General features: G+C 53.4%; 2 protein-coding genes and 1 long non-coding RNA gene across 3 annotated transcripts; all 3 read right to left on the bottom strand.

Annotated features, from left to right (window-relative positions):
- Positions 1-225: 225 nt before the first annotated feature.
- Positions 226-5,505, bottom strand: NDUFV1 (NADH:ubiquinone oxidoreductase core subunit V1). The gene is made up of 10 exons (XM_057506782.1): positions 5,330-5,505; positions 4,188-4,270; positions 3,944-4,114; positions 3,098-3,281; positions 2,138-2,327; positions 1,514-1,726; positions 1,178-1,344; positions 818-899; positions 468-613; positions 226-370 (listed from the first exon to the last, which is right to left on the bottom strand). Exons 1-10 carry the CDS (start codon positions 5,399-5,401, stop codon positions 284-286), a joined length of 1,395 nt encoding a protein of 464 aa, XP_057362765.1. The 5' UTR covers positions 5,402-5,505; the 3' UTR covers positions 226-283.
- Positions 5,506-14,159: 8,654 nt separating this feature from the next.
- GSTP1 (glutathione S-transferase pi 1) lies at positions 14,160-16,998 on the bottom strand. The gene is made up of 7 exons (XM_057506785.1): positions 16,877-16,998; positions 16,545-16,580; positions 16,165-16,271; positions 15,991-16,078; positions 15,515-15,618; positions 14,601-14,708; positions 14,160-14,428 (listed from the first exon to the last, which is right to left on the bottom strand). Coding segments are annotated over exons 1-7 (633 nt in total). The 5' UTR covers positions 16,878-16,998; the 3' UTR covers positions 14,160-14,239.
- A 3-nt stretch (positions 16,999-17,001) lies between these two features.
- Positions 17,002-23,445, bottom strand: LOC130684785 (uncharacterized). Its single transcript, XR_008999114.1, has 3 exons — positions 23,404-23,445; positions 20,738-20,911; positions 17,002-17,433 (listed from the first exon to the last, which is right to left on the bottom strand). It is a non-coding gene; the product is annotated as an uncharacterized LOC130684785 (long non-coding RNA).
- Positions 23,446-23,945: the final 500 nt, after the last annotated feature.

Here is a 23,945-nt window from a genome sequence, read left to right as displayed (position 1 = left end):
GTCTGGACCCTCGGCCAGCTTTCCCCTCACACCAGGAAAAGGCCCTCGTCCCTGCCCCCGCTTCCTGCACGGAGGCCCTGTGCTCAGGATGACCGAGGACAGACTGAGGCACAGGAAGCCCAGGGGTGGGTCCACAGACCTCGAGCTGACTGTCTGGGACACGGGCCTCCATGGGTACTGGGCTGCGGTGGTACAGTGACGAGCAAGGCCAGGCGAGAAGCAAGAGAGTGGGCAGCACTTGCTTTATTATCCAGATAGACAGACTCAGTCCCAGGCAAGGGGCTCAGGAGGCGGCTTGCCTGACCTGGTGTTGCTGGGCAAACCGCTGCATCCGCTCCTCGAGCTCTGGCCGGAAATGGCGGATCAAGCCCTGGGGCGGGGGAGCACCGTGTGAAGCGGGATCTGAAAACCCCCCAATGCCCGGGCTCTGGCACCCACCCTAATGCCACAAAGCAGGCAGCGAGTACCTGCACGGGCCAGGCGGCCCCGTCGCCCAGAGCACAGATGGTGTGGCCCTCTATCTGCTTGCTGATCTCCCAGAGAGAGTCAATCTCCGCTGGCCGGGCGTCCCCCTTCACGAAGCGGGCCATCACCTTGTTCATCCAGTCTACACCTGCAGCCATGGCAAGAGGGCCTGATGATCTGCTGCCGGGATGTGGGGACGGCGCTCAGGGAGGCTGAGGCCACGAGAGGCCATGGCAGGCCCGGAGGAGCCGCTGTTTATTCAGGGTCCAGATCCCAGTCTACCTGTGTCCTGTGCTGGGCCTGAGCCTCGGGTGAACCGAGAGAGAACCCCCACCCTGCCCAGGGTGCTCACCCTCGCGGCATGGGGTGCACTGGCCGCAGCTCTCATGCTTGTAGAACTCAATGAGACGAGCGATGGCCTTCACAACGTCTGTCTAGGGCGACAGGGGGCGGTGAGCCTCGGCTCCCCCGGCAGCACACCCTCCGACTGCAGGGGCATTCTGGCCACCTCCGCCGCCCTCCGGGCCATCTGCACTGCCCACACGCCGGGCACTCTCCTCCAGAGCAGCCTTGCTCCCCTCCCCCCCCACCTTGCTGTCTCTCAGGAATGGGGACCCAGGAGCCGGTAAAGGTTCTTGCAGAAGCCCAGGGAGGGTACTAACCAGGCCAGCTTCAGGCAAGGACTGGGTGGGGAGCACGGGCTAGCTCTTACCGAGCGGTCCATGACAATCACCGCGGCCGTGCCCAGGCCCGTCTGCGCCTGCACCAGTGCATCGAAGTCCATCAGCACCGTCTCACACACAGACTTGGGGATCAACGGGGTGGATGAGCCACCAGGGATCACAGCCAGGAGGTTGTCCCAGCCACCAGTGACACCCCCTAGGGCCCCAGTCCCCAAAAGGAGATGGTCAGGGACGGGGCCGGCACAGCTGCCTAGTCCTAAACCCAGGCCCTTTGTCAGCCCCTGCCCAGCTCTCAAGGCCTCCCAGGCAAGCTCTCTCCACGCACTCCCTGCTGCGTCTCCCACCCAGCTGGCCCCAGGCCATACCGGCATGCTTTTCGATCAGTTCCCTCAGCGGCACAGACATTTCCTCCTCCACGGTGCAAGGGTGGTTCACATGGCCGGAGATGTTGAATAGTTTGGTGCCTGAATTGCGCTCACGGCCGAAGCTGGCAAACCATGCACCCCCACGGCGGCAGATGGTGGGGGACACGGCCACTGTCTCCACGTTGGCCACGGTTGTGGGGCAGCCGAACACTCCTGTGGGGGAATGGCATGAGAAACCAGTGGCTGCCACAGGGTGGAGAAAGGTTGGCAGTGCAGTCTGTCCCAGGGCCCTGCTCCAGTGGCAGAGTCCCCATTCACCCCCTTATTATTCTCATCCCCCACTGGACCCCAAACTCCAGCAGCAGGTGTATCACCTTTTACCACCCTACCCCTAGTTCCCCAAGGGTTGGGGAGGGCTTGGGTGTTGATGTGGGGGCTGAGGCAGGATGAGGGATTGCAGGTGGCACTGGTGTAGCCTCTCTGTTGTCACCACTCTGTGTCTGGTGCAGGGCACCAGGGCAGAGGGAACTCGGCACTTCTCTAAGAACAACCAGTGGGGCCTTGAAGCCAGATCCTCGATTGCACAGGACACAGCACAAGGCCCGGACTGAGGCCCGGTCTTACCCACGTCTGCAGGGAAGGGCGGCTTCAGGCGGGGCTTGCCCTGCTTGCCCTCTATGGACTCAATGAGTGCAGTCTCCTCCCCGCAGATGTAGGCTCCAGCCCCGCGCACCACAAACACGTCAAAATCGTAGCCGGAGCCGCAAGCATTCTTGCCAATCAGACCAGCCTCATAGGCCTCTCGGATGGCTACCTGTGGGACAGGGGTGTGAGGACACTGTGTGTGGGAGGGAGGGGTAGAGGCCTGGTGAGCCCACCACCAACATCCAGGGTGAAAGCTCCTTTTGGACATGAGTGGAGGACACTGGGAAAAGGGAAGGGATTTTCACAACGTGTGATAGTTTTGTAGTAACAACATGTAACAAATTCTCCAACTAAATGTATTTTTAAAAGAAAGACTTAGGGGAAATAATGAAATTTTTAACAAGTAGTTTCTCTAGGTAGTGGCTCTATGGGAGATTTGTGTGTAACCTCCTATCTTTATAATGAATAGGCACCGCTTCTGCAGTAGAGGAAAAGACCCTAGAAGCTGATTTCTAAATATGTTCTAACGAACACATACACATAATGCTACTACGTGCCAGGAACTGTTTCGGGTGCTCTTCCCACGGTCCTTGTGGCTGTTGTGAAGGAACCTAACATCAAGTGTAAGAGTAGCCCTGGACCCATCACTACAGGCACCACCGAGCTCAGAACCCCTGAAACAACCCCTTGACCCTTCTGCAGGAAAATGCCCGAGTGAGTACCCGAGCCCTGGAAGGCCTCTCAACACACAGGGAGAGCCCTGAGGTGGCGGCTCTGGGGCCGCATCCCACTCACGATGCATGTAGAAATAGTCACCACTCTGCTGGTTTGACCCCAGACAGAGCAGGCGCTAAAATTTAAGAACAATTATGCCAGGGAAGCAAGCCTGCGTTCACACCAAGCACCTTCTCCTTTGTTGATGCCCCTCCCCTTGCCCACCTGAAGATTGGAGGCCTCATTGTAGAATTCTCCCCGGATGTAGATGTAGGCAGCACGGGCGCCCATGGCCCTGCCCCCGACTAAGCAGCCTTCCACCAACTTGTGGGGATCGTGGCGCATGATCTCCCGGTCCTTGCAGGTGCCTGGCTCCCCCTCATCTGCGTTCACCACTAGATACTTGGGCCTGTGGGGGCCGGCAGGTCAGTTAGGCTACAGGGCTACCAGGGCTGAGCCTTCAACCGCCTTCCACCCCACTCCACCCAGGAAAGCCTTACAGATGTCTCCACTGACAGCCAATCCCTCTGCCCCACCGCATGATCACCACCAATGCTGGCTCATCACCAGTGACACTGCCTATTCCATCCTGTGGCTATGACCACAGGAAAAGTCTCTGTTCTGTTCAGTTCACATATTTTCTTTGTGCTTTCTCTAAGTGCCCAAATTCTGCACTTGACCACAAAGAGCCTTCCTGAACCTCCACCACATCTCTATGGCCAAAAGCTGTACGAACATCATCTCTTCAACCCTGCACAACATAATATCCATTTACAAAAAAGAAAACAGGCTCAAAAAGGCCAGGAGACTGGTCGACACCAAATGATTACAAGGCAGAGCTAGGACTTAATCAGTTAAGTCTGCCTGAGTCAAAATCTTGTGTTGATTTCTCTATCTCTCAAGTCTCACCTGAGGAAGACCAGAGAGAACTCAGTACCACCTACATAAGTTCTGGTGACATTTTCCCACTTCATTCATTTAGTTTCTAGGGAAGCAGCCCAAAGGCCCAGGTAAGCAACAGCCACCCCCAAGGTCTCTCCTGCAACCCCATCTCTGCCTTCCTACACACACCTGCCATCTGAGGGCTTATTCATGAAGCTCCACTTGAGGCCAGTGGGGAAGCCAGCGCCTCCACGGCCCCGCAAGCCTGACGTCTTGACTTCACCCAGGATCCAGTCAGGCCCCTTCAGCAGGATCTCCTTTGTCTTGTACCAGTCACCTCGACTCTGGGCACCTTTCAGCCTGGACAGAGTGGGGAAGTCACTGAAAGGGAGGCTGTGACCTGGGACACACCAGGCTAAGGGTACCAGCTCACCTCCAGTCATGGCGGCCATACAGGTTAGTGAAGATCCGGTCTTCATCCTTCAGTGAGCCAAATGAGGTTTTCTTGGGTGCTATCTGGGGACACAGAGGATCAGAAGGTCCAGCAGAGCTCTATGGCCAGAAGCTATAGATTCTCAGGCTTCCCTGATTAGAGGGGACTGGGCTGGGAGGGGTGGAGCCTAAACCTCAGAACCCTTCACAGTATTGTAGCTACCACCACAAGCATTTCCTGCTTGGCAGGCATCAAGCCAAGCATTTTACACCCCAAACCCCATTTCACTCTCATAATCCCGAGACAAGAATTATTTCCTCCATTTTACAGAGGAGGAAATCCAGGTTCAGAGCCAAATGAACTTACAGATGCACACAGCCAAAAGCAGCAGTTGGAATTTGAGTTTGGGTCTGTCAGTGGCCAAAGTCCACACCTGAACCACAGCACCATACCACCTCCCTGAGCCTCCTGTGATGTCGTATCCCTTTACCTGTCCAGCACTCCTGCTGGACCAACATTAGCTTAGGACAGGACCTTGTATTACTCACTCTGCTGTAGGTGAAGTGTGTTTACCTTTAAGTGATGGAAAAGAAACACCTCACTGTGTCTGGGACACAAAGATGATGGGAACCCACTTGAGATAAAACTGATGAGAAGAGGTGGGGTCTGGAATTCCACATGACCCAGCGGCGAGCAACCCAGCTGTGGGCTAAGAGGACCTGTCTTCCAGACTCCCCATCCGTTTAAAAGCCACTACAGGGAGCAGAGCGCCGGGTGGGTAATCAGGAGGCGCACATCTCTCTCCAAAGCAACTGTAAAATGAGGCAATGACCCCTTCGCGCCCTACAAGTCTGTGGCAAGGAAGTAATGAGACAAGACGTTCCTCCGCTCGCAAAATTTCCCGCTAGGTAGCGCGGCTATTAAATAAGGGAAGCCAAGGAGCCGGAGGGCTGCGGGGTAGTCGGCCTCTCGTTGGGACAGTCCCCCTACGACACTCAGGGCGAAGGGGCAACCTTCCTGCCGAGCTGGGAAGATGAGGTTTCTCCAGAAGGAACTGTGCACCCACAGGACAGCACGCACAGAGGCGCGGCAGCGAAACCCGGCCCTCGAACACCCCTGGCCCGAGCCAGGATGGGCCTCACCGTGTCTCCACTGAAACGCACAGACACCCGCGCGGGGAACAACCTGCCGAGCAGGCGCCGTGCCGCCAGCATCCCGAGGGCTGGCCCGGTCACCTCCCGCTGTCACCTTCACAGCTCCGAAGCTGAGGAACCGCCGCGACCGAGACGCTAGGCGGCGCACAGGAAGAACGTCAGGAGTCCTGGCGCCTGCGGCGCGCCCAGGCTTCTCTCTGCGCCGCTTCCTCCCCGCTCTCTCGGCCCTGGCTCCCTGTAGGAGAGCGCAGAGGCCGGAAGTGGCTCGACTGACGCCGAGCCTGTTGGGAGATGTAGTCCCGCTGGCCTCGGCAGTCCTCGGGGTAGGGTTCCTTCCTCCGTGGGGCGGCACCTCCTGCCTTGCTTGTCCGCCCGGCTTTTGCGCGTTTGCCTCCGGAACCCAGGTCTTTCAAACCGCAAGTGAGCAAACTTCGAACGTCTCCTTTTGTGTGTTCTGGTGTGTTTTCCACTTTCTACAGGTTCCGTATTTAGTGTGCCCCTGTTGTATGCACTAGTGTCTGGGGGAGGAGGAGAAATCAGGCCGGTAACAGACGGATCCTCATTGTAATTACTCTGTCCCAGCCCCAGCCCTCCCAGACTGGGGTCTCCACCCCCCACCCGCCCCCAGGCTCAGGGAAGGATCGCTCATTGGCCACGGAGAGCCGGGCAGTTCCAGAGACAGGCAAGGGGCTGTTGGTGAGGGCTTCCTAGAGGAGCTGGTGGTAAGTAGCTGCCAGGGGCAGCTGGGGAAGGGGACGATAAGGTTCAAGGAAAGAACCGCCCAAACCACGCCCAGTTAGGGAGTCCCACTTGACAACAAAGGCTCTTCAGGGAGATAACTTCCTTGCCTATTGGGACCAGGCCAAATCAGTCCCAACCCCATCACCATGCAGGCGCAAACGAAGAAAACTGTGACGGCACGAAACCACACCTCCTCCTCCTCCTCCTCCTCCTCCTCTCATTAAAATTTACATGGCGGTTCCCCCGGACACCCCCCCCATTTTCTGTGTACATTTTGGGGAAAGACAAGCACACCAAGAGGAATGGGTATAAAACTGGAACTGTCCATCGAATGACCTACCCTGTCAATCAAAGAGGCGCCTCCCTCTAGGACGTGATAAATAGACCCTCCCTAAAAGGTGGGGGGTGCTGTTTGTTTACCTTGACTTTGACCCGCTTCTCCTTGGCGTATATTCAAAAAAGACTTTCGTTCTGCTTTGATACTGTCTCTGCCTTTATGTTCTTTGTTTCGGGAAGAGAACTGATGAGAACAAATGCGATCTGCAACACTGTGCCTAGACTCCTAGGTTGGGGTGAGGCTGCGAGGGAGGAGATGGTCAGTGGGTGGCACTCAATTCTGCAGGCACTGCTAAGCTCTGCAACCATTCCCTCCTCGGCCCCTGACGCTCAAAATCCTGGAGCGGCTTCTACTGCCTTCGCAGTCAGGCCCTCGCTGGGCATTTACGGACTCGGCCCCTCATCCTCAGGGTCACCAGGTTTACGCCACATCATGGCTCTCCTGAGCCCCTTCCTCTTAGAGCTTCAGGATAGTTGTGTGGCCGACCTTGTGCTCCCCTAGCCTGAAGAGGGCCTCCGTTCTTTGCCTGCTGGTGAAATCTTCAAAACCTGATTAACTCAGTCTTTATCAGTTCTGGAGCCCTTTGGCCCTGCGACCTTCAAGAAATGTGCTATTTACAAAATGCATTTACCCTTATTTTCTCATATACTCCCCACAACAGCCCTGGATAGTGTTAACTCCATTTTATACATTAAAAAACAGGCCCCTGGGGGTTTCATCTCTTGTCCATGGGCATGAAGCTGCCAAGTGGTAGAGCTGGAATCAAACCCAGGCCTGCCTTTCTTCCCAGAGTGCCCCCCACACAGCAAATCTACAGAACAAGTGACACACATGACAGTCATTATAGGATGTCACTGGTATCCGCACTTTTGTCTGCGGTCTCACAGACGGGTAGGGTTGTACCGGAGATAGGGCCCAGCGGTCCTGGCTCCCAGCCCCGGGCCCCCTCTCCTGGGAAGGGAAGGAGATTGTTCAGGCAGAGCTGGGGATTACACCACTAATCCAGGGCTCAGATCTGAGTGCATGGGCCCCTCCCTCTGGGTTGGGAGAAGAGCGAGGATTCCTTCTGCATCCTCTCTGTGTCAGAGGAACACCAAGGTTATGGGGGAAAGGTAATGTGATGCTGTGGAGAGGAGGTGCTGGGTGACAGAGAGTGGAGAGTGAGGGGCAGGATCTCCTGTTCATCCTGTGCCAAGCTCCATGCCAAGCACTTGCCATGTGTTATTTCCTTAATCCTCCCACAACCCAGGGTGTAGGAATGTTGAGCCCCTTTCAGAAGAGGACAGAGTGTATTAGCAATGCTGAGCAGCCTGGCCAAGACACCACAGCTGCCAGAACTGGGCCTGAGGTCTCCTGACCCTACATCCTCCCCTCAGGCCCCACCCAGCTAGAGCACCCACTAGCCAGGCTCCACTCAGGGTTACCTCCCAGGGAAACTTCCTCCAAGTGTAGGAGGGTTCCCTTTTCTCCACAACCTTGCCAACATTTGTTGTTGTTTGTCTTTTGGATGGTAGCCATTCTTACTGGTGTGAGGTGATATCTCATTGTGGTTTTAATTTGCATTTCTCTGATGACGAGTGATATGGAGCGTTTCATGTGTCTGTTGGCCATCTGAATTTCTTCTTTGGAGAACTGTCTGTTCAGTTCCTCTGACCATTTTGTGATTGGATTATTTGTTTTTTGTTGAGGTGCATGAGCTCTTTATATATTTTGGATGTCAACCCTTTATCAGATCTGTCATTTATGAATATATCCTCCCATACTGTAGGATGCCTTTTTGTTCTATTGATGGTGTCCTTTGCTGTACAGAAGCTTTTCAGTTTGGTGTAGTCCCACTTGTTCATTTTTCCTTTTGTTTCCCTTGCCCGGGGAGATATGTTCATAAAGAAGTTGCTCATGTTTATGTCCAAGAGATTTTTGCCTAAGTTTTTTTCTAAGAGTTTTATGGTTTCATAGCTTACATTCAGGTGTTTGATCCATTTTGAATTTACTTTTGTGTATGGGGTTAGACAGTGATCCAGTTTCATTCTCTTACATGTAGCTGTCCAGTTTTGCCAACACCATCTGTTGAAGAGGCTGTCATTTCCCCATTGTATGACCATGGCTCCTTTGTCATATATTAATTGACCATATATGTTTGGGTTAATATCTGGACTCTCTATTCTGTTCCACTGGTCTGTGGGTCTGGAGAGGCTTATTTTAAGTCTACACAGAATTCTCCTTTTCATTCCTGTGTGGCTGTCCCATTATTACATTTTTTTCTTCCCTGATTTTTGATGTGTTTGTGGAGAACAGGTTGGATATTAGGTTGTACTCTGCTGTCTTGAATTAGAAATCCCCCAATTTTTTTCCCCATTACATTAAATTTGAGAAAGTAAAGTCAATCACTCATGGCTGGTGGGGTACCTATAAGACAAGGTGAGTGCATTTGGGTCAAACACAAACAACACAATTAACGACGCATAAGGCCCCGGTCTCCCTCCTGCTATCCAGGGTGGGCACCCCACACACTCTGCGGCTCTCTAGTTCTGGCATGAAAACCACTCTCTGTCAGCCTGCCAGAGTCTCCAGGTCCCTCTTTGGCTTATCCTCATCCTGAAGCACCGGACACTGTCTGCAGTGTCTGTCAGGGAGGATCTGGGAGGTCTCCGTTGGGCACAGGCTCCAGGCACCAGCACAGTCCCCTCAGCTTCTCATCCCGGAACCAACCTGACAGCAAACCCACATTCAGACAGCCAGCAGACCCGGTCTAGGCATCTGGAGCATCTCCACGTCGATCCTTTGCCCATCCCCAAGTCAACCCTCGGAGTCCTTTCTCCATACCCTTTGTCCCTTAGAACAACAGCTCTAGTCTCTTCTTCACCCAGTGGAGCCTGTGATGGCTGTTTGGGATGACAGAGGAGCTTACAGTGCCCTTGCCTAGTCCTACACTGTTAGCAAGGCGAGACTCATCTTTCCCGTTCCTCAAGAGCCCAGATCTTAGAAGTGCCAGTCCCTATCTTGTAAATCAGCAAAAAGAAAGAAAGAAAAAAGCCTGTTGAGTGTTTATTATTAGAAACAGGTTGAGCTGTTAGTCTTCTGTTACGTGTTCTTCCTCCCGTGCTCACTTTGCACCGCACAAAGATAATTTCCTCCCAATTTAGAAAACTCAGAGCCACAAAGGACGTATGGACTGTGCTGCTGCAATGGGTCATGATGCCACGGCCAGCGTTTACGGCTTCCTTCCTCCTCAGAGAGTCCAGCTCTCCCTTTGCCTCCAGCCAGCACCTCAGCTGCTCAGGAGGCCTTACCAGGTGGGTGACTCAGTATCATAAACATGTCGCCTCTCCACATTAATCTGTAAGTTCACGGCGAATTCCAGTTGAAATCCCATCAAGCCTTTCCATGGAACTGGGAAAACAGACACTAAAATGTATGTTTTACATTAGAAGAACAAAGGGCCAAGAATGGCCAGGTCAGTTCTGCAGAAGAACAAGGTGCAGGGGAACCTGCCCTAATGAAAAAGACTAATTATAAAGCCAGAGTACTCAAGACAAGCAGACCAATGCTTCCAATATGTGGTGCTTCTTTGTCATAATTTTCTAGGAGTTCTGCAATTTTGGTTTTGATTTTTTCTTTGACATGAGTCATATTAAGAGACACATATAAATATTATACATTAATATGTATTATAACTGTAAACATTAGGATCTTTTTGTTTCCTGGTGTTACTTTTTGTTTTATTGCCTTATAACAAGACACTGTTTTCTGTACTATTTCTCCCTCCCTCTGGAATGTTCTAAATTTTTCTCTGAGCCATGATATATGCTTGTTATAGTAAAATGTCTCAAGAGCAATTGAAAGGACAGCACCTTCTCTGTTTTCCTATTGTGGAGTTTAAACTGTTGTTTCCAGCCGCCTTGTCTTCCTATTCACTTTCACTTTATGAATGTCAGGGTATGTTATTTGGGGTACAGAAGCTCCAAACAGTTATCATTTCAGATGTCTCTTCCTTTCATGAGATACAGAGTGTGTTTTGCTTTTTTGTCAACTTTGTGGTTCAGGAGATTCTGCAAGATTTGTGGGAACGCCAGCTCCAGCATTATAAACCACAATCCTCACTCCCTTCATCGATGTGGCAAATATTTCCTTGGTGTTTATCATCTTTCTAGATTATCTGATAAATAAGAACCAGCATTGTACAAGAGAAATCCTCAGTTCTGATGTAGTCAAGTTCACTCATTTGGGGGACTTGTTTTAAGAAATACATCCCCAGCCCAAGGTCAAAAGAAATCTCTTAAATTTTGTTCATTAGCATTTTATCTTTCTCGTTCATACGTGGGTGACCCGTTCTGCGGTGTTTCTCTATCTTGACATTTGGTTCTGAGTAATTCTCTGTTGTGGGCAGCTGTCCTGAGCATGGTAGGATGTTTGGCAGCACTCCAAGTGTCAGTGGCACCCCACAAGTTGTGACAACAAAAATATCTCCAGACATTGCCAAATGGAATCGGGGGGACTGTATCATCCCCCAGTTGAGAACCACTGATCTGTTTGGAGTTTATTGATGTATATGGCATGAGGTAAGGATCCAGTAATTTTTCTCATTATCATGAGTAAGTTTTACTAATACTAAATAACGCTTCTTTTCAAACCTATCTATGATGCCACTGCTATTACATACCAAGTTATCTCAAGTTCCTGAATATGCAGGCATCTGCTGGTGGATCTGTGGAGAGACTGGCTGGACATCCCAAACTCATTTCCTCCTCCTGGCACAGCGCCCCTTGCATCTGAATGTGGCAGAGAAGTGTCACAGCTGTGGTTGGGGCCACCTTGAGGGTTTCTCCCCTCTCTTGGCTGGACGGGGCAGGGAGAACAGCCGGAGGCTGCCGCAGCTAAGGCTCACGCCCCCTCTGCCTCGGTCTCTCTCTCCACGTGGGCTCTCCCTGTGGCAGCCTCAGCGTAGCTGGACTTTTTGCACGATGATGGGAGTGAGCGTCTCAAGAGAAACCGTGACCTTGTCTAACTTAGCCTGGGAAGCCCCACAGTGTCACTTCCGCTGCATTCTCTTCATCAGGGCAGCCACTCGAGTCTCAAGACTTTGTGGACACGTTCAAAGTCACTCAAGAAATCTGGGGCGATTCCTAATCCCTTATCCCTGTGTGGTTTGTTTTTCTCTCTGGAGGGTTGCCGCGTCTGCGTTTTCTTTGTGAGGGCCTGGAATGTCATGAGTGCTTAGCCGTCAGTCTGGTCCTTCCTCAGGCACCGTGCTCAGGACTCTGCCAGCTTTACCCAGACGGCTCACCCTCAGTGCTGGGAAATGTTACTGACTTACTCCCTTGATGATCTGCCTGCTTTCTTTCCCCCTACTCTCTTCTCCCTCCCTCTCTCTGGACTGCTCAAATAATATTCCGTTTTCTTATCTTTCCATGCTTTTGTCTTTTTGTCCTATTTTCATATGTATTTTCCAACTTTATCCTCTCAGTTTTCATTTCTGTCCAATTTTTAATTTCCAGGAGGTCCTCTTTCTCCTCTGACCTTCTCTATAATGGCCTCCGTTTCTGATCTTCTGAATGATAGTATCTTGTCTCCCTAAGGATAATGATTCAAGTTTATTTGAAGTTTTCTTATGCAGCCTACATGGTCTCTATCTTCTCTGTTTCCTTTTTCTTCTGTTTATTATTTTTCTTTTATGTTATGTTTTCTGTTAACGTTCAAATGTCTGGCAGCTATTCATTGTCCATTGATACTTGTTGCGTTACGAGCAGGAAAGCTGATGGAAGGTCTGGGTGACAAGGGCTTGTAAAACCCACCCCAGGTTTACTGGACACGGGCCCAGCCACTGGACCCTTTCCACTTCTCGCAGAGGCTCAGTCTCCCGCCGGGGTGTGGGTCTCCCTGCGCATGCTCCGGCACCCGGCAGATGGTGCGGGGCGGGCGGCGTTGAGTGCAGACGCCGAACCGGCCTGCAGGAGCCCAGCCCCGGCCACTGAGTGCGCCGAGGGACCAGGCGCAGTCCAGGCATCCACGTGCTCTGCCTGCATTCCTGATGGTGATTGAAGCCACCAAGCTTGTTATAGGGCAACAGATGCCTGAGAACCCGCTGACTAGGCACTGGGTTGGCTGGGGAAGGGGGGCGCAGCGCAGACCCCCGGTGCCTTCCGTCCCGATTGTTTGGAGACTCTGCAGCTGATTGTCCGGGGAGCATTCCCACGGGACCAGCACGTGTGTGTGCCAGGCCTCCCCCAAGCCCCTCCCTTAAACAACCCAATGCCAGTCTCCCCGTCTTGCCTTTTCCAAGTTCCTGATCGCTGGCTTTTGTCAGCAGAGGATGCTGACCTTGGCCTTCTGTCTCTCCTGGAGAAGTGGACAGTGAGATGTGCCACTAGGTCTGCCCGGATTGAGCTCCTTCTCTAGGGTCCTTCAGGTCTGCCACCCTGGTTGGAGCCAGCTGGCAGGGCCTGGAGAAAGCAGAGTTCTTGGGGTTTAGCTCCCAGGGCCCTCTGGGCAGAGCTGGGGCAGGTGCAGGCACATTGGCCACATGAGTCACCTGCTCCGTTTCCCAGGGCCTCAGGGCCTGCTCAGTAGGTCCTGCCATTCATTACGTTTCCTAGCGGCAATGCTGTTTGGCACCCCATCTCTGTATCTGGGCGTTCTGGTGGGTGACTCAGGCTGGCCCTCTGGTGCCTCATGATCAAGTTTCCAGTCTCCCAGGGCCCAGCAAAGAGCTGGGAGCTGTTTCCCAAAAGGAGAGTGTGTGGGCTTCTGTTTTCTCCCCACAAATGGCTCTCCACTCGAGTTTCAGATGCCTTAGGAAAGGCATCCAGTTGGTGTGGCTGGGGTCACATGTCTCCATGTGACTGGGTACACAGCTGACTATGGTCAGACCATGCACAAAAACAGAACTCTGACCCACACCTGCAGCAACTGGCCTGGGAAACCAGACCAGCCAGGAAGCCAGCCCATTATAAGCCAGACTCATAGGAAGTCAAACTGCCAACTCTAGAAACATCCGAGGAAGCCAAAAAATAACCGTTGTCACAACTGCTCTAAGTGTCCAGGACTCGGTTAATAAGTGGCAGTTTCCCTCATTTTTATCTCCCTTTCCAAGCCAAATCTGCTCCTTTAAGCAATGACATAGGACGCCTCTCTTCTGTCCCCCAAGCTGACAGCCTCCATCAAGGCGCACCTGAACCTCCCTTTCCGCCCTCTGCCCACCTTTGAGTCTCTGCAGATGCAAGGGGTGGTGGCCGACCCCCTTGCTAACTAGCTCTGAGGAAACAGCGCTGCCTGCACCCGTTTGCTGTTCTGGCTTATTTTCAGAGGGCAGCAGAATCAGCTGCGAGGGAGGTGGAGGTTCCAAAGGAGAGATGTGTGAGGTGCCACCTGTACCGGTGGGGCCGTGGGGTGCCTTGTCGCATGCCGTAGCATCTACCCTAGGGCAGAAGAGCGCTTGGCTCCCGCCCCACCCCTCTCAGCCAGGACCCCTCTGCTTGGTCCTGGACTGGGGCCCGCTGCCAGGTGGCCTGCTGGGACAAGAGAGCATGTTTCTGAGTCTTTTCTCTCCCTCTGGACCGGGGGGACCTCCAGGGCAAGGACCATGGTAATTTCTCTTCCTGGTTCTGGAGTTCAGTAAACACAGACTGCGCTGAGTTCTCCAGGAAGATGCTTCAGTTGTGTTTTAGTGTTCCAGTACCCTAGCCAGCTGCCCTGGCCCGCCCAAGAGCCCTGGCCCCGGAAACTCAATGTTCTCAGCACTGCTTTCTGTTTGGAAAATTTTATTGTCCTGAGGAAAGGAGAGCAGGCAGCCTCCTTCCTCCTGTTGAGGGGGCCACAGGCACTCACTGTTTTTTGTTGCCATTGATGGGGCGGTTCACGTGCTCAGGGGAGGCCAGGAAGGCCTTGAGCTTGGGCCGGGCACTGAGGCGCGCCACATAGGCTGAGAGCAGGGGGAAGGAGTCCAGGCAGCCGGGGGCCAGGACCTGGTGATTCAGCAGCAAGTCCAGGAGGTTGTAGTCTGCAAAGGAGATCTGCAGGGCAGGGGGTGCAGGTCTCAGTGGATGGGGGTGTGGGCAGGAACTAGAGCCCTCCCCAAGTCAGCCCAGCTTTGCTGAGCCAATGGCTCACATGCTCTCTCTGCACCTATGTCCCATCTGGAAGAAAATGGCAGTGCAGAAGGGGCAGGACAGGGCCAGTGCTCACCTGGTCACCCACAATGAAGGCCTGGCCCCCCTGGTTCTGGGATAGCAGGGTCTCAAATGGCTTCAGGTGCCCCGGCAGTGCCTTCACATAGTCCTCCTTGCCCGCCTCCTGCCAGAAAGATAGCCCCGCAAATCACCCTCCTGGTCCTCACAATGCTGCCCACCCAGCCCCTGCCCCAGCCTCTGAGACACATCCGTCCGTTTGCCTCATCTCAAAGAACCCCCACCCACCCGGCTGGAGCCCCAGGGCTCCCCTGCTCCCCCAGGCTGCTGCCACATGCTGTCCCTTTCGGCTTTGAGTCTGCTCTACCCCATTCCTGCCTTTCCACCTGCCATGATCTCTCACTAGATTATACCCAGATCCTCCTAGATTTCACATTTGGACACCACCCTGCTTAGACTCCTCGATGGCTCCCCACTGCCATCAGGAGAATGCCAAGACAGCCAGGTCAGGGCCTTCGGAACCTGGGCCTGCTGCCGGCTCCTCCAGCTCCATCACCAGACACTCTCCCTCAGACCCTCAGGCACACATACGCCTTGCCTCTGCTAAACTGGCCCTAGGTCCCCAGATGTGCTCTCTGTCTGCACACTTTGTGCACCTGAAAGTGCCAGCACCCGTTTCCAGAAGTTGGCTATAGATTTTCCTCTTCCTATACCTGCTCCAGGAAGCCTTCTTGACTTCCCCCAGCCAAGGTAATCCACCTCCGGCTTGACGTCCCCTGTCCTTACGCTGTCCTGCCACTGACCTTTGACTGAGTCCATCCCCCAGGCAGTGAGGGTGAGTGCTGTGTCTTATCCGTAGCAGCTCCTGGCCCCCACCAGAGCCCGGCCCAGCCTAGGCATGGTGTAGGGAGAGAGCACAGGGAGTCCCTTTCTTTGTTCATCCCTCTGGCCACCCGCACTGCCCGCGCTCACGTAGTTGGTGTAGATGAGGGTGGCGTATTTGCAGCGGAGGTCCTCCACACCATCATTCACCATGTCCACCAGGGCCGCCTCCAGCTGGTCCTTCCCATACTGCCCTGCGGGTCAGGAGAGCAGAGGGCATGAGTGGGCACCTGACACACTGCTGGCTGATCAATGACAGGCCATGAGTGCGTCTGCAGGCCACAGCCAGGAGGAGGGAGAAGGGAGAAGGCTCTGGATGGAAGGGGTGGTCCCGCCCACAGTAGGTACTCGGAGCTCAGTGGGAGGCAGCCTGGCTGAGGGCAAGGCCTGCAGGCAGACCTGGGCTGGGCCTTGGGCAAGTTACCTAATCTCCGTGTGGCCTCATTTCCTCCACCGCAGCGCTCTGAGCGGTTTGGTTTAAATGGAAGAGGCTCAGGGAGCTGGCCTGAGCAGATGGCCGATGCCACCCACCCCTGCCGAGGGCCACGTGCAGCCTTACGACTCACCGAGGGTGCGACCCAGGTGTCTCAGGATGGCATTGGACTGGTACAGAGTGAGGTCTCCGTCCTGGAACTTGGGGAGCTGCCCATACAGCTGCGAGGTGACAAAGCTGGGTGAGCGATGCTGAGCTCAGTGGCCTCCCACCCTAGTTGTGCTCCCGTCTGGGCACAGCCGCTCACACAGGACGCCTTGAGTGGGCCCTGCAGCCAGGTCTCCTTGGTCACCACGTCCTCCTTCCAGCTCTGGCCCTGGTCAGCCAGCAGCATGCGCGTGGCCTCGCAGCGTCCTGGCGGAGGGGACAGGGCTGTGGGGCTGGGGCAGAGACCGCAGCCCCACAGGGCCTTGCGGAGGGGCCATGGGAACAGGGGTTCCACCTCACTGGACGCTGGGGAGGTTGGATACTGTGGGCTAGGGAGCTCAGGGGCGCAGGGTAGGAGGCACTGGCCACTTTGCACGTGAAGAAGGGATATGGGGGGTAAGGGCCCCCCTCAGATGGCGGAGGGGCGTGGTCTGCATCGCCACCCCTCTGCCTTCCTTCCCCCCAGTCACAGGCCCCTACCTCGAACAGCAAAGTAGACAATGGTGTAGGGCGGCACTGGAGGAGACGGAGAGGCTCGTTAGTCCGGGAGAGGAGTGTGACGCGAGTCATCACAAGTCCGCCCTGGGGCCTCATGCCCTGCTCTGGGCACTCCGGGCAGGTCTCTGCGCTGGGGGGCGCCTCCCCCCGTCCCCCCGAGGGCATCGTGGGCCCCGTGGGTCCCCACCCTGACGCCGGGGTCCTCCAGGAGCCCCGCTTGGAGCTGGGGGTCCGCGCTCGCCGAGCGCTCCGAGCCCTCGGGAAACGCCCACCGCAGCCCCAGAAGTGCCCCCAGGCCCGGGACGCCGACTCACTGGTCGCGGAGGACACGCAGCAGCAGGTCGCAGAGCTCTGGCCCGGAGGGCGGCGCCCCGCCTGGGAAGGCTGTGTGGCCCCGCCCAGCGTGAGTCAGGCCGCGGAGCACCGCCCCCGCCCGCCCCGCCCCCGGCCCCGCCCCGCCCCCCGCTCCCGCCGCGGGTCGCCTGTCGGCCTCGCCAGACATGCTCCTGGGGCCGAGGGGCTCCCGCAGGGGCTGCGGGACGGGCTCCAGCGTCTTCCAGATGCCTTGGGGGTCACCCCGTCCAGCCCCTGTCCCTGCTTGGGTCTCAGATCTCAGAGGGACAAACGCAGGTGTCTACCTTAAAACGAAGACAGCCAGTCATTTTATCAGCAAAATGGGTTTATTCAGGAGTAGCGAAGAATTGCAGTTCAGGGTAAGCAAGTTGTGACAAAATCACAAGCGAGTCTGGAGAATAAAAGAGAGAAAAAGGAGGAAGTTGGGCGGCGCTGCTTTGGAGGAAACTGGGAGGCCAGGGTGGCGATGGCCTCGCGTTGGCTGAGTTGGGACAGTCTGTCCCCAACTGGGCGGCTGCTGCTGAAGAAGAAAATCTTTTATCCTCCTGCCGGGAAGTGCAGTCGGATCCCGCCTTTTGGGGAACAAGGTGACCCCTTCCTGTGGGGTCTGTAGTTGGCGTGGGGTGGTGGTGCGCCCCTCCCACTGCCTCCCAAGTCTTAATTTAAACGAGGTGCCCTTTATTGTTTCACACTGCATGTAGACATTTTTGCCTGCAGAAAAGGACACAATAGACGCCACACAGAGATGGACACACCCCCTGCCCTGAACACACACACACACACACACACACACACACACACACACACACACACAATCCAGGTAGAGTCTTTCATACCTGCCAGTCATCTGGATTCCACCTTCCTGGTTCTTGTCAGGTACCTCAATGTTTCCTACTTCTGAAATTTCTCTGAATTGCCTCACTCCAACTAAAATACACTTATTTATTAACACATTACCTGTCACTCCCCTAACAGGAAATGGGCACCACCTGTTTTAAGTAGAAAGTCACTGTAAAAATAATAAGAATGATATGGTGTTTAGAAATCTATCTGGACCAAGAGACACTAGACAAACCCCTCCACCCAATCCAAAGCCTTTCAAAAGTACCATTAGCAGGTGTTGGATGTTTCTGGCACAGTAGCACCAACTGAGCTGTGTCCCTCAGTGTCATCAGGATTGAGGACAATTGCAAAGGGTTCCAGGAAGAGCTTCAGTGCTGTTTACCCCATCTGTCTGCCTCGGAACCTGTTTCCAGAAGTTCAGGCCCTACTCCAGGACCCCCTGATGGCCGTGATGCAGAGCCCAGCAGTGGGGAGCATCCAGGCAGCGTTTTGTCAAGACCCCTCCTGCAAAGTGAGCCACGGCTGCAGGGGAGCCAGGCCCCCCACGTCGGGGCTCACCTGGCCTGGGCCCTGGGCAAGTTCTCCAAAACACACCTAGGTGGGAGCTTCTGAACTTGGTGGCAGTGAAGGAGGCCTCAAGGGAAACTAAGGGGTCCCTCCTTCCCTGAGATGGGGACCTAGGAGGAGAGGCCGCCCCTGGGGGACACTGTTCCTTGCTGGGCCTCATGAGTCTAGGCATCAGAGGGACTGGAGAAGGGGTGGTTTCCAGGAGGCAGAAAGAAAACCCAGATGAGAGCTCAGAAGTGCAGTGGGGTGGAGTGCGCAGAACTGGATTCCTGCCCAACGGGTCACTAGAACAGTGATTCTGCAGGGGCAATAAGAAGCCTGAAGAACACCATTAGTATATCAATAACTTTTATGTGGCCAATAAAACAATGTCTTTACTGCAGGTAGGGTGGAAGGGTGGCCCCCTCTGGGACTCACCCAGCCACAGGTAGTCTAGGCAAGGACAGGCACTGTTCTGGGGCCGGCATTTCAGGCCCACATGAGGGCCAGGCCAAGTCTCCATCAGCACAGTGCCTGGGCCTTAATGTGCTCCAGGCTCCCGCCCAGCGGCCTGGGCCAGGGTCACTGCCTCCCCACCCCAAACTTCTCCCTCTGGTCCCACAAACACCTTCTTTATCCCTTGACACACAAATCTCTTTTCGTCCTCTTCCAGAAAAGCTTAATTTTCTCATTTGACCTGAGCAAAAGCCACCTGAACTTTGCTTTTCCCAGTCTCAATGTCTGGTATTCAATGAGCTGCAAAAAAATCAAAGAGAAACAAGGCAAAGAAACAGTTGCAATTTTATATCAAAACCTGTGAAGAGGTCCTTCTCTGCTACATTCTCCCTTGCAGCAAAATCTACAGCCCTGTCAAAGACAACACTCCCCAGCTACTCGCACGTTCACACTCACACCATACTTTCCACACTGTCACACACACACACACACACACACACACACACACACACACACACTGTAGGGAATGGAAGCTCACTGGGCAGTGCAGAGGCCTCTCCAGGGCCTCACAAGGACAGCCAGCCTCAGGGTCTTCCTGTGCAGGTAGGGGCCTGGGTCTGTATTAAGGGGAGGGGGCTGGTCATGGCTAGTATTTCTCCACCCCCAGCCCTCCTGCCACTGTTCCTTTCCCACCTCTCTGAGTGGCCATTAGCCTGACTCAGCCGCCCTGTTTGCCCTGAGTGTCCCTCACGTCTATCCTTTTGCCTTGTGGACCATAGATTTCTGAGGTTCATTTTAACTTGTCCCCCTTTCCTCCCATGGTATGGTCACAAGGTAGTCCTAGGCCAGTCCTCCTGTCTGCTGGACTGCACGTGTATGTGTGTGTGTACACGAGTGTGCACACATGCATGTGCTCAATTCCTAGTGCATTGCCGTCACTAGTCTGTGCTAGGAACCCTCTGCCCACCCCATATTCTTATAAATTCTCAATGCCTGGTATCTTGCTGCTGTGAATATTTTATGTTTTAGTTGGGTATGGGAGGCACAGAGAAATACTAGAAATACTACTAGTTGTATAGGTATGTATCTGGCAATGTTGCTGAAATCTTATTGATTCTAATAATGTGCTGTTTCCAGAGGTCCTTCTAGGTAAATGAGCACATCATTTGTCCATGAGAATTTATCTCCTCCTTTCCAGCCATTATACCTTATATTTCTTTTTAGTTCTTAAACACAGTGACCAGAACCTCCATAATACTGAAGTGCACTTTTACAAAATTGTACTGCCTTGTTTCTGACCTTAAAGGGACATAGTGGGCATGAAGAAAGGGGATGCCTGTTCCTGGGCTCAGGCTCGCCATTGCCTTGGTCAGGGTGTCTGGGCTGATGGCCATTATGTATAACATTTGCTAGATTTTTTGGCATCTAGTTCAGCCAATACTCTTCTATTCCTAGTTTAGTAAGAATTTGTATCATAATAAGTAACACATCTTTTCCAATGCATGTTCTACATTGCTTGATGTTATCAACATGCTGTTTCTCCTTCGTTTTTATTAGTGTTGAGAATTATATTGATACATTTTCTGATGAATTCCTTGAATAAACCCTACTTGATTTATTGTATTTAGTGTATTATTTCTACTACAATATTGTGTATTTTGTTTAGGACTTCAGCATCTCTGTTTACAAATGAAATGAAAATGTAATTTTGCTTTGTCCTTATCTGGTTTGGGAATAAAACATTTCACTAATTTCACTATCCTCATAAAATTTTCTGGGAAATGTTTTCTCTTCTTTCTATTATCTGGAATAATGTATAAAAGAAATTTTTTTTACTTACCTCCTTTCTTTTACCTTAATTAGTTTTGTCACAAAAATCTGGTGTCTTATAAAGAACCAGCTTTTGGTTTTATTAACGTTCTTTATTGACCTTTGGTTCTTTTTATTTTCCTTTTATGATAAGTTTGTAATCTTACCTCATTGCGGTTTTAATTTGCATTTCCCTGATGATTAATGAGAATGAGAACCCTCTCATGTGCTTATTTGCCATCAGTGTTTCCTCGTTGAAGTGTCTGTCAAGTCCATTTTTAATTGGATCATTTTCATAATGTGTGTTGGCAGCGCGGGGAGGAGGAGTGGGGGTGGGCTGCCTGGAAGGGAGAAAGCCCGAGGTCGGTGGTGTCCACTTTTGTTCCCAATACCTAACCAGCGAAAGGCACAAATGCAGGGCGGAGCAATGACAGCCCCTCAACAACTCCAGGGAGTGGAAGAACTAAAGGCAAACTGCTTCCCCCTGGCATCTTCTTATTGCCACTTCAGCCCCTGCCCACACACGTAACACACATGCACATGTACACCTACCCACACATCCTATACACACACACACACACGTAGGTTCGAGCAGCCATCGTCTCCGGGAGGGGGTATGTCTCACTTATTCCCGTAGTTTTGTTTGTTCCTGAAATCCTTACTTCTCTCTGCAGTTTCTCCAGTGGTCGCATCAGAGAGGGAGACAGCAGCGCGTGCTCATTCACCATCCAAACATAGGTGGTGCACTATGGACCTCAGGCCGTCCATCGCCTACTTTTATAAATAACGTTTTAGTGGAACCAAGTCAGGCTTGTTCATTTTAGAAATAATGTTAACCTTAAAATTAAAACAGTCAGTTATCTTATCAGCAAAAACATGTTGACTCAGGAGTAGCAGAGAACTGCAACCCAGGACAGGACGGCTACAGCAGAACCACAGGCATGTCTGGAGAATAAAGAACAGTCTTCGTAGATACAGAGGAAGGGACGGAGTTAGGAGGGGCTGTTTCCAAACAAGCCGGCCCCTGGGGGAGACTGGGAGTCCCACGTATTGTGGCTTCTCATTCGCTGAGTTGTGAGCGTCTCTCATTGGCTCGGTCTGAGGCGGGAGGCAGAGGGGGGCGCGGCCTTCTTCCGGCCGGGGCGGTAGGCACCCAGGCCCGTGCGGCCCTCCCTCGCGGGGGCACCTGAGCTGCACGCGGAGCGGCACGCGAGCCTCTCCTGTGGACCTCTCAGTGCTGTTGTCAGTGAGGTTTCCCTTAATTAATTCTCACAGTATCTGTGTTCTGCCTTTTGTACCACAAGGGCAGGATGATACAATGATTTGTAAGGAAGTGTGTATTTGGTCATTCAGATGAGCAAAATATGTTTCTCAGATGTATGTGGTCGTTAGCCGCAGTTCCTGAAAATGCTTTAGAGCCATAAAGGTGAAATGGGTGTCGTGTTAGTAATGAAGGTGTTTGGATCTGAAAACAGGTTCAAGTTTGCAAACTGGACAAGGGGTCATGACTTTGCTGGGCTGACTGCCACAGCCCCTAACCGTCTACTCTTGATGTCCTTGGATGGTCCCGACCGGGCAGTAATCCTGTCGGTCAGCCGCCTGCTTTGCCCTTAGGAACACTGAGGCCTCTGCGTCAGGGCGTGCGGCTGCCCTCTGCTCTGCCTGGTTTTCTACAGTAACTGCTCCCACTTCCTTCAGGAGATTAAGCTCCCACCTGGCTACACTGTTTGGGGGTTGCCGTAAGGAGCTCTTTCTATACAGTGTCCCCATCAGTCCTGGCCTGCAGAGGGGCCCTGCACTGAGTTCCCCAGTGACCCTGGGGCCCCCCACCGGCACATCCTTTGCTGCTTTGGGAGATGTGAGGCTTCCGGCCTTGCACAGAGTACCCACTGTAGGGTGCCGCCTTCTCCGAGCCTTTTACTTGCATCTTCCACCACTGAGTTTGGCACTCCTGGCCTTCCTGTGTCACTGAGTGTGGCCATGGCTACTTAGCGCCACCCTAGCAGCCTCACTGTGCCATTTCCTGGGGTCCTTGAGAGAACTTAAGTCCTGTGTCCCTGGGGAGTGCTCCCAGGCAAGTAAACTCGGTTCAGCAATGCCTTCTGCCCGCCTTTGGTTTCATGCTTTTCGAGTCCAGCCCCTGGTCTGTCCCCCATACACACTGGCGGGTCCTCAGCTCCTTCGAATGTGGTCTCTTACCTCCCTAATCAGCCAGCCTGTCCCACCAGGTCATATGGTGACTTAACCTGGTTATCTGCACAGTGGCTGGGAGAGGCTGAGGGGTTAGGTATTATCTTGCAGGGCGAAGGCATTCTAGTAAGTGGGCTGTGGGTGGGCATTAGCCCTTAATGGAGGACAGGGGGCATTTCTGGTTCCAGGGTACAGGAGAAGCTGGGTACTCAAGATGTGGGGGTATCAGCCCAGATGTTGCCATTCCACATGGTAGGGCCCCCTGACCTCAGCACAGCACATCAACATTGGCTGGAAGCTTCATCTTCCTTAATCTTGCCTCTTTTAGGATTGAGTCCCAGACTTGGTCTTCCCGCTCTGCCCACTAGCTTTGGGAGGTGGAAGCCTGGCTATCCTCCTTCATGCCACTTAGCTTTTCGTGCCAATTCATCACTCTTAGCCTTTGCCACCTTTTTTCCAAAGTGTCAGTCAAGCTTAGCAAAGGACACCTAATTCTACTGTTCTTGTAGGGACAATTTCCTTCATATTCCTCCCATGCTTGATCTGTTGTGCCAGCCAGCACATTCCTTTCCTCCCCACTGGCATCCCATTCATCGCCCTCCCCGTCCCTCTTGCCCAGTGAGTGTGGTGGTCATTCTGCTACCTTATGCCAGAAGCTCTCTGAGCAGCCTGCCATCAGTGACAGTCCTCACTGCCAGCTGGGTGGTGACTGATCCTGCTCCAAACTCCCATTCAGTGTCTGCTTTCTTGGGCCTCTTTCCTTGGAGACAACACCTATCGGAGAAAAAGGGAGGAAACCAGATTGGGTGGAGGGAGAAATGGGGCTGCAGTGGGGCAGCAGCGAGGGCCTCAGCCGTCCCACAGGAAGCATGGGGGCTGGATGCTTCTGGAGGATGGTCCTAAACTGGGACGTTTGGGCCCTTATGCTCCTTTGTCAACCAGTCATAGGATGTGGGCTGCCTAGGGGAGGGTATGACCTTGGGCAGGTGAATATTTTCCAAAGCAGCTCCAGCATGGGCACACAGCCAGGGCTGTTTGCCACCAGTGTACGCAGGGACTGGGGAGTGAGTCCTTTGGTTCAGAAGGTTCTCAGCAGTGCAGCACAGAATCTCCCCAGCTAGGAAAACTGAAAAACAGGGTAAGAAAGAATTCTTGGACATTGGAAATGATTGCCGAAATAAAAAT

The sequence above is a fragment of the Manis pentadactyla genome, chromosome 9 (genome assembly GCF_030020395.1).
Source record: "Manis pentadactyla isolate mManPen7 chromosome 9, mManPen7.hap1, whole genome shotgun sequence".
NCBI classification, from domain to species: Eukaryota; Metazoa; Chordata; class Mammalia; order Pholidota; family Manidae; genus Manis; species Manis pentadactyla.
Note: the sequence above shows the minus strand (reverse complement) of the source record. Positions and strands in the feature narration are given on the sequence as shown.

What these genes read in the sequence shown, in the direction of transcription:
- NDUFV1 (XM_057506782.1), bottom strand. Translation starts at nt 5,401, where the DNA reads ATGCTGGCGGCACGGCGCCTGCTCGGCAGGTTGTTCCCCGCGCGGGTG. An exon ending in TATGGCCGCCATGACTGGAG is followed by an intron (nt 4,115 to 4,187) that starts GTGAGCTGGTAC and finishes CACTCTGTCCAG; the next exon opens with GCTGAAAGGTGCCCAGAGTC. An exon ending in GCCCTTCCCTGCAGACGTGG is followed by an intron (nt 1,727 to 2,137) that starts GTAAGACCGGGC and finishes ATTCCCCCACAG; the next exon opens with GAGTGTTCGGCTGCCCCACA.
- GSTP1 (XM_057506785.1), bottom strand. An exon ending in TGTCTACTTTGCTGTTCGAG is followed by an intron (nt 16,272 to 16,544) that starts GTAGGGGCCTGT and finishes CCCCTCCGCCAG; the next exon opens with GACGCTGCGAGGCCACGCGC. An exon ending in GCCCACTCAAGGCGTCCTGT is followed by an intron (nt 16,079 to 16,164) that starts GTGAGCGGCTGT and finishes GTCACCTCGCAG; the next exon opens with CTGTATGGGCAGCTCCCCAA.